A 9822-nucleotide genomic window follows, 5' to 3' on the forward strand; every position below is an offset into this window, starting at 1 on the left:
CCGACCTGAACGGGTCTCGCTTGGACCTAATTGGGACCACCAGAACCTCGATACACTAAGCGTACTTCCAAATCTATAAGGGACTTTTGAGCTAGCTATCCCTTCGATCTTAGTTTAGACCCAATCTACACACTTTTTTTTTTTTTTTTATTTTAAATAAATTAGTGACTTTAGTAGCTTTTAGAAATAAGACCAGGAGACTGGAATCTCAACCCTCTGCCTCAAATAATGACCATTCCAATGCTTAAAATATTAAAAAAGGGGAAATAAAATAGTAGGGCACTAGTTCTATGTAGTTGATTGGCTGTGTACTTTTCAGTGGACATGGAAAGGAATTACACAATAGTTTTAGAGGAAATGGAGATTGGTGAATAATATTAACTTGCTGTAACTAGGTTTGAATTTATTTAACAAAGTCAACAAGTGCCGTCTCGCATGTATTCATAATAACTTTGCATACTCATCCTCGTATTTGTCCTTCTTGCTCAGGAATCAAATATGTGTCCAGAGAGGGAATTTATATCGTAGTAGACTTAAAACTAAGGAATCATTTGTTTACCTAATGCTCAATGGTTGTACTACATACTCAGACACTGAAAGCTCTGTGCATGTTTGAATTGATACCGTCATTGTTGTCAATACATTTCAATAGGTGGTGCTGAGATTACTGGTTATTATACGCCGCCGCCTATTCCACACATTCGTACAATATTGTCTTTGTATGGTATTTTGTCTGTTATTTATAGGCCGGGGCCCTGATTTTTTTTGAAGAGGATTTTACATTTTGTAGACCCAGTATGGATCTTTTGAATGACGACACATGCCCAGTGTTAATAAATTAAACTTCTAATGTGATGTTTTCGGATGAGTGTGTGATGACTGTCAGCTGTCAGGCTGAGATTAAATGGAGCGTGTAATGAACAATACAATGAACACAGACAAACAAAATAAGTATATTTATAAAGTTCAATATATTGCAAATTACCAACTCTAAATACTAATTATTAAACTATAACTTATTAAATGTTTTTGGGGGGAATTAAGGGAAACGGGGATACCTAGTCAGTTGTCCAACTGAATGCATTCAACTGAAATGTGTCTTCCGCATTTAACCCAACCCTTCTAAATCAGAGCGTTGCGGAGGGGGCTGCCTTAACCGACATCCACGTCATCGGCGACCCGGGGAGCAGTTCTTGTTGGGGCTTAAATTAAACACACACAATAACAAGGGAAGCCTTTTTCTACCCAGTCCTGGTAGCCTAGCAGTCGTTCCTAGAGTACTGTATCCTAACCCTAGTACACCTGATTTAAATGAACGGCGGCTTGCTGATTAGTTCACATTTGGCAGGTGTGCTAAATACACTATAGAGAATGGCTAGAGGTCCCCAAGGACTGGTTTGGACCTAGGAGAAGTATAGGTCAAAATAAATAAAAAATAGAGAAAATAAAATATTCTCCAAGGTAGATGCACTTCAAATGCACTTTCATAACTCCTTTTTTAACAAAGGATTCCTCATTATTCATACATGCTGACAGTCGAACACATAGGAATCTTAACGTTATGGATCGTGGTCCATAGTATTCCTGTAGTCTCACTACATTGTTGGTCCAACTCAATATGGCTAGGGTTTGTGCGCTTGTCAATCCATCATTGCAAAGGGCTCTTTGCACGTAGGAATGAAGTTAACTTTTGTCCTCCATCTTCTTCTTTCCTACCATCATGACTCTCTTGAGCTGCTCAAACGCACAAACATCACAACGTTCCATGAGCCCAGCCTTAGAAATGAGGGCACAAATCTACAGGGAACAAGAGAGGACAAATTAAACATTAGTTGGCTTGTCTGGGAGAGACTTTCAACTAAAGATCCCTGCGAATGCTCCAAAGTTTTGCTTAGTAGAGTTCAGAGGTGGCTGCTGGGAGGAGCTATAGGAGGACGGACTCATTGTAACGGCTAGAATGTTATAAATGGAACGTAGTCAAACGTGGTTTAAATAGTTTGATTCCATTCCACCATTACAATGAGTCCAGTCCTCCTATATCTCTCCCACAGCCTCCTCTGTAAGTTACCTGTGTCAGGTAACACCCAAACAGCAAAATTTATATATCATTGAGGACTCTAAAATGTCAACTAGCATCCAATGCCTTGTTCTATCAACAGACTGAAGGACACCGGTCTGTTTGTACAGTGTGTGTGACTGTCTGTGAGCTCACCCTTTGTAGAAGGCCGTGGGTCCCTCTTTGGTGGCCATGGTCCAGGCACAGTTGATGGCCCTCTTATACTGGCCCGGCGGAGAGTTCATGTATCGTGTCTTCACCACGTCCACCGGAGCGAATGCAGGTGGTACGAAGCCGGCGCCAAACGCAGAAGCAAAATGGCACGGGAGGTTTATCTGTTGGGAAAACGGTCATCAACAAGCCTTTTGAAACACTGTCACAAAGATATCAATGGGCACCTTATTTTCAGTATGATTAACGATTTTAGATTTTGTGGATACCATGTTTGTAAAAGTCGACTAGCCAGCTAACTAATTCGACCAAAAAGTGCAATTCGTTTCAATAGCCTGTATTTCAAACTCAACTTGCTAGCTAGCTAGCAATGACCAGTGCTAATTTGTTTCCATAGAAATAGAATGAGAACATATTGCTATGGTGAATCCATTATGACACGTATAACTAATCATAGTTTTAAAGATTGAACCTTAGATGAACTAGTTGATAAACACAGATGTATGACAGAAATGCTGACACTGAAGTTAATGTTCAAGTAGTGCCATGCAATACACTGTACTGTATAAGGCCTCTGTCTCAAGGCCTGCAGGAACCCCATATCTCTGTTTTATACCGCTTTGTTGTGAAAGGTGCAATAAAAATCCATTAGATAAATGTTAGCTCCCTGTTATTCCATAGCTGGACAGAATATTATGTACCATATGTATACTGTTATCAGGCTTTAAGACAGCATGAAGGACAAAAGAGCGAGCGGGCATGTGGACTTCTGCCCAGTCAGCTGTCTCGCTGTGACTGTATGCACCAATAGCACCCACTCACCTGACAACAGGTTGTGCCTAAGAATGGCCTCCTTGATGAGGTCATAGGTCACAAGCTCTGTGCAGTTGACCAGAGCGTTCCTAGTGATGTTGGGTAGACAGCCTGGAGTGAACAAGAAGCAGGTCGGTTGGTTAATAACCCCAATAGTTATACCAGAATTAAACCACTAGTCTATCATTAGTAAAATGCCTAGAAAACTCAACAACCTGCAAAGCCAAGCTTTATATTCAGATGCACTCTAGTTCTGTCCTATGGGATCATCAACTTTGCAACATCTTGCTCCAATCAATATCTGTACATCCCTGACATTGGATGACAGTGACATACTGCCATAGACAACAATCTTTGGTTTTTCTATGCAAACAGTTCCACTACGGACAAACACAATCAATGGGCTCAAGTTAGCAGCAACACACCAATGGAGATTGGTGTTACTGGCAAATCAACCGATGGGGCGGGGCCCAGGGTTGTACTGACTAACCTTTCCAGAGCCCGCGGATGCCCTCGTGGTTGAAAATGTGTTTGTAGCCTGCATGGTGCCCGTGTAGCGACGAGCCACCCCGGTCAGGTTGACCTGGGCCTGGAAGCGGACCTTCACCACGTCAGTGGGCTGGGCGAAAGACACAGCCATGGCCCCTGTGGTGCAGCCGGCCAAGATACGGATACCAATATTTGCAGCTGGGATAGGACAGGGGCAGAGGGGTAAGAGGGTTTGTTAAGTACTAAAGGGATGATGATTGAGGTACTATATGATGCTTCTTCTCTTGGTACAAATATGTAACATATCACAGATTATTATCTCCGATGAATAACTGTTATCCTAATTTACTGTCTGATGCCGCCAGAGTAGAAGTTTTTTGACGTTGTCATAGAAGCCGATCCTGATGGAGGCAAAGCACATCTGTCTCTGTAAGCCGCCACCAGACCGTTATACAGCGAACCTGGGCCCCTCCGTCCGGATCATGGTACTGATTGTCCCAAACACCCCCCTGTAGCGGATGCCCTGTAGCTTCCGACGACCACCTTCTCTCCCTGAATCTGGGTCCACAAGTGTCAGTGTTAACGGAGGTCCCCACAAGAATCAGTGTTACAGGACGTGCCAGTCAAATTCAGTGTTACAGGAGGTCAGACTCAAGTCTTCAGGGCTGGAGGTGGACAGTGAACCATTACCTGGAGTCTGACTTTGGCTGTATCCAGGGGAAAGGTGACCAGGTCAGCGATGCAGGCCGCTGAGCCAGCACTCAGCAGCTTCACCCCAGGGTAGGGGGTGTATCGGAGGGCTTATTCCACCATGGTCCCTGTACTGCAGACAGTGAAGGAGGAAGAGGGAAGGATGTCAACACTGCCGCATCTATTCTCTCTTACCATCCTTGGAATTTAGGAAAATGCTGTGCATACTTAAGGAAATTGTTGGGGTAAATATGCCGGTCAATTTGTTGATTCGGTTTCAAAAGTACAATAGCCTGTGCAGTGTGTAGACTATTGTTGTGGCAGGAGGGATTTTGTGATATTTGAAAACGACATTACATCATAATAACAACTGAACAGCATTGATTATAATAATCTATACAATCAACCAGATCAAATAAACATCAGTTATATATAGGGGTGGGTTGCACCAACATGATTAACTCAAACTGGGTTTAATCAAGGTTTAAACTGGGTTTAATCAAGGGTTTATTAACTGGGTTATAATCAAGGTTTACGTATTAATTCTTGTTGCACCACATTTTAAACTAGTTTTAATTAATCTTAGTTCAATTTAAACCTTCTTCTAAACTAAGTTTAATTTTGTTCTTAGTTTAAATCTTCTTGCTCCATTGTTTAAAATCAAATTAAACTGTAGATAAGGGATTATTCTAAAACTGCTCCTGCGGAGGTTAAATTGATAAAATGTTCAGTGTATGTGCTTTATTATCAGTGTGATTAACGCTCTTGTGGATACCATGATTGCAAAAGTAATCTAGCCAGCTAACTAATTTGACCAAAAAGTATAGTTTAATAGCCTGTATTTCAAACTTAATTTGCTAGCTAGCTAGCTAGCAAGCTAGCAATGACCAGTGCAAATTTGTTTCCATAGAAATAGAATGAGAACATATTGCTATGGTGAATCCATTATGACACGTGTAACTAATCATAGTTTAAGATTGAACCTTAGATGAACTAATCCAGGTAAAAATTATGGTGCAACACCATCTCAAAAATAAACCAAGATTTACAAAACCTATATTAGGTCTAATCAACAACACAAAAACTTCAACCATGTTGGTCAAATCAAATCAAATTGTTTTGGTCACATACACATGGTTAGCAGATGTTATTCCGAGTGTAGCGAAATCTAACAGGTAATATCTGAGAGTACTTACATTGTTATTAATCCAGTGGATTAAATTCCGTTTGACTAGCTATTGGTTTACTGCAGGACGTGAGAGCCCAAACTACAGTCCCAGGGAGCCAGCCCTAACCCTGAAACAAGGAGTTGTGCATCCTCATATTTATTCGATTTTTTACTGACTTGCCACAGAGAGAGGCGTTACTGGTGTAGCAGGAGCAGCGGGCCAAACCAAAGTCCACTCACTGTCAAGAAAGTCACGTCCAAATCAACCCTACAGCAGCACACAGCTTCTAAACATTTGTGAAAAACAACACATTTACCGGTACACTTTACTTGGTAACTACAATGCAACATTTTAATGGGAAATATTTCATTAATCCCAGTGCAATGTGGCAAGATTCACCCACTCTTGCTGCAATGGTACCTTTTTGGTACCTTTTGTCATAAACTCAGCAAAAAAAGCAAACCGTCCTCTCACTGTCAACTGCATTATTTTCAGGCAAACTTAACATGTGTAAATATTTGTATGAACACAACAAGATTCAACAACTGAGACATAAACTGAAACAGTTCCACAGACATGTACTAACATAAATGGAAATAATGGCTCCCTGAATCAAAAAGGGGGTCAAAATCAAAAGTAACAGTCAAGTATTGGTGTGGCACCAGCTGCATTAAGTACTGCAGTGCATCCTCCCTCCTCATGGACTGCACCAGATTTGCCAGTTCTTGCTGTGAGATGTTACCCCACTCTATCCACCAAGGCCCTGTTAAGTTCCCGGACATTTCCTGACAGGAATGGCCCTAGCCCTCACCCTCACGATCCAACAGTCCCAGACGTGCTCAATGGGATTGAGATCCGGGCTCTCGCTGGCCATGGCAGAACTCGGGCAGTTGTTGTTGTTGCCATCCTGTACCTGTCCCAGGTGTGATGTTCGGATGTACCGATCTTGTGCAGGTGTTGTTACACGTGCTCCGCCACTGCGAGGACGATCAGCTGTCCGTCCTGTAGTGCTGTCTTAGACGTCTCACAGTACGGACATTGCAATTTATTGCCCTGCCACATCTGCAGTCCTCATGCCTCCTTGCAGCATTCCTAAGGCACGTTCACGCAGATGAGGCAGGGACCCTGGGCATCTTTAATTTGGTGTTTTTCGAGTCAGTAGAAGGGCCTCTTTAGTGTCCTACGTTTTTAACTGTGACCTTAATTGCCTACCGTCTGTAAGCTGTTAGTGTCTCACGACGTTCCACAGGTGCATGTTCATTCATTGTTTATGTTCATTGAACAAGCATGGGAAACAGTGTTTTTGGATTTTACGATTATCTTGAAGACAGTCCTGAAAAATTGACTTCTTTTTTTGCTGAGTTTACATAGTCTATCTACCACAGAGTATTTGAACCACTGGGGCTCTTTTACTCTGTTCACCCCACAGCTACCAGCAGACCTATATGAATAGCAGAAGTATCAGTAACACAGAGATGGGTTTACTGAATGTAATCATTTCACTTCATTACACCAATATGTTGCTTATCTACAACATGGTCTACCAATAACATCAGTAACGTGCAGGGGACCCATCGTACAGCTGTCGAGAGCTTGTCTAAGCTCTCAGCCAATAGGAGTTAAGGGTGTGAAGGACAGGGGCTTAAGGTGGAGAGTTTAATTGGCTAACAGCCAGATTCATGACTGTCTGTCAAAAGGTAACTGGTGTTCCTAGATGAAATTGTGACAGACCAGGTGAGATAGTTGGCTTATTTCGATTGGCTGCCTATTGATAAAGAGGTTTAAACATACCAGGCTGTAGTGTTCAGTCTGGTTTAAAACACCACTATGAAACTATTTTTTTTTTTATGGGGACAAAATGTTTTGAGCACATGTTGGAATGGACTGATGTCCCAGAACCGTTCAAATCGTAATGCTCGGTACATGTGGAGTGAAGGTTTGCCTCTCGGTCAATATGCAGAGGTGACAGAAGTGGGAGGTTGTGACGTGAACTAGGGACTAAGGTCAAAGGGACTGATAAGAGTATTGCCTTACAGCAGGGTGTTTTCTAGCTCTCCCTCTTCAGCCAGCTACCTAGAAACGCCACCTTCTTATGTAAAAGCTTAGAAAAAATGACCCTGGGCCTCCGAGTGGCGCAGCGTCTAAGGCACTGCATCGCAGTGCTAGAGGCGTCACTACAGACCGGGTTTCGATTCCGGGCTGTATACAACGGCCATGATCGGGAGTCCCATAGGGCGGCACAAAATTGGGCCAGCATCATCCGGGTTGGGGGGAGGGTTTGGCCGGGGGGGGGGGGGCTTTACTTGGCTCATCGCGCTCTAGCGACTACTTGTGGCGGCTGAGCGCCCCATGCTGACCTCGGTCGTCAGTTGAACAGTTTTCCTCCGGTTGGTCGGTCAGTTACTTCTTGGACTATCCGTCATGGTGAGGGCCACGGCGGGGTCCAGTAGTTGAATCTTGATATTGTCGTGGAACTTTTCCCTGTAGTGGTTGAACTCCATGATGCTCTCGGGCTSCTCCTCCACCCAGAACTTATCAAACTTGTACACCAGGTAACCTGAAGCAGGGAGGCCAAGACAGAGTTAGGGGTTTAGGTAACCTGAAGCAGGGAGTTATCCCCTATGCTACCGACAAACAGAGTTGAGCRCGATTAGCATACACTTACAGAACAGCTGATGGAGGTGCTGCAGTTGGGGTCTCCCAGACACAGTGTTGTAGAAGTGGGGTTTGAGAGCACCACTCTTCAGTAAACTGTACGCCATCTCCGTCAGGTTGATACCCACTATGGCATAGGAGTACCTGAAACATGACACACATATGATAATCATTAAAAAGCTATAAATGTTGTCAAAGTAGGTTTACTTTGGGTGTGCTTGTTTTATCTTGTTTGGTGCCCAGGTGGGCAGAGGTTTCACTTCAGGACTAATGGAAAAGTCTCAAATGTGTAAACTCCACCCACCCAGTAATTGGGCAAGCTAAAAAAACACAACTATTGATAGATGAGTGAATATACTGAAAAGTACAACAGAACCATAGCTGACATATAAAGAACAGAGTTCAACAGGCCAGTCAACTCCTAAAAGTAGGTAATTACGTAATCCTTACCCATGTTTGGGATGGTTTGCGTGGGACAGCACTTGCCGAGCCTCTTCAGTGTAGTTCTCACTAAAGAACCTGTAATAAACAAGATAACGAATTTAAAAAGTTACGAAATCTAGCTTAAACTTGAGAAAAAAAATATACAACTTTTCAGAATACTGATGAGCAAGGTTAGATTGTTAAGGACTGGACAGTCATTCAGACAGCATAACTCACACAAGGTTGGTTAGGCCCAACATGCCCATTCCTCGGAAGTCAGTCTTGGGGTCATCGCCTTGGAAACCAATGTCGCCCCACTGTTTGGTAACTCTGGACTCCAGTTTGACCTCGGGCATCAACAGGTCCCATAACTGTAGAGTCAGACAAGTCCATTCCTGTTAATACTTTACACTTACCTTTAAATAGAGATATTAAAGAGTTTGAAACAGTCATGTTGAACCATCTCACCCAGAAACGCTCCATGCTAGTCATTGACATAAAAAAATGAACGGCCGCAGTACCTTCAAAAGCATTTCCTCGTGTTGGACTTTATCCGAGTCAAAAGTCTCCTTCCTCAACTCTTCCACGGACGTGAATAAGTTCCTGTATCCCGTTATTTGTAAGAGACACAGCTTCAGATTCACCTTAAACCTAGGACCAAAGAGACACACACATTAGTAATCAATACATATCATATAAAATAATATATATAAAATAGTAAAGGGTAACAAAGACTGACGTGGGATCCCTCTGCGTTTTGACATTCTTTTCCCTCATGATAAGATCCAGATACTTCTCCAAAACCATCCTCCTCCACATCCACAGCAGCTCTTAATAGCTGGAGAGAGGGAAGGAGAGAGGAAAGAGAGAGGAGAGAGGAAGGAGAGAGGAAGAGAGGAGAAGAGAGAGAAGGAGAGAGAAAGGAGAGAGGAAGAGAGAGGAGAGAGAGAAGGAGAGAGGAAGAGAGGAGAGAGAAGAGGAAGAGAGGAGAGAGGAAGAGAGAAGGAGGAGAGAGAAGAGAGAGGGACAGAGAGAGAGATGGTGTGATTAGTTATTCTCATCCATGGTAATAGCTCAGAGTTTGTGTTAGTACTTCTCCTACAGACTATGCTGTCATAACACGCACGATGAGCACTGAGGTCAGAGGATGGAACAACCAATTATGTATTACCTACTGCCTTGACTATGTATGGGGGAAATGCCATAGTAACAGAGTGATGCTGAGACCAGAATTGGCCCCTTTAAATGGATGCCAAACAAAAACGAATATTTGCAAAGTAAAGCAAAACCATACAACTATGCCACAAACGACGACTTCCAACAGTGCAGATGCAAAGGTTTGGTAATGTGAATGAC

At 43.0% G+C, this 9822-nt stretch overlaps 1 protein-coding gene and 1 pseudogene across 1 annotated transcript; both read right to left on the minus strand.

Annotated features, from left to right (window-relative positions):
- Positions 1–1037: 1037 nt before the first annotated feature.
- On the minus strand, positions 1038–4410 carry LOC112079198 (dicarboxylate carrier UCP2-like; annotated as a pseudogene).
- Positions 4411–7777: 3367 nt separating this feature from the next.
- Positions 7778–9338, minus strand: elmod2 (ELMO/CED-12 domain containing 2). The gene is made up of 6 exons (XM_024145215.2): positions 9206–9338; positions 8988–9117; positions 8704–8837; positions 8494–8562; positions 8054–8187; positions 7778–7945 (listed from the first exon to the last, which is right to left on the minus strand). The coding sequence occupies exons 1-6, from the start codon at positions 9283–9285 to the stop codon at positions 7785–7787; spliced, it is 708 nt and encodes a 235-aa protein (XP_024000983.1). The 5' UTR covers positions 9286–9338; the 3' UTR covers positions 7778–7784.
- Positions 9339–9822: the final 484 nt, after the last annotated feature.

This window comes from Salvelinus sp. IW2-2015, unplaced genomic scaffold, assembly GCF_002910315.2.
Source record: "Salvelinus sp. IW2-2015 unplaced genomic scaffold, ASM291031v2 Un_scaffold7191, whole genome shotgun sequence".
In the NCBI taxonomy this organism is placed as follows: Eukaryota; Metazoa; Chordata; class Actinopteri; order Salmoniformes; family Salmonidae; genus Salvelinus; species Salvelinus sp. IW2-2015.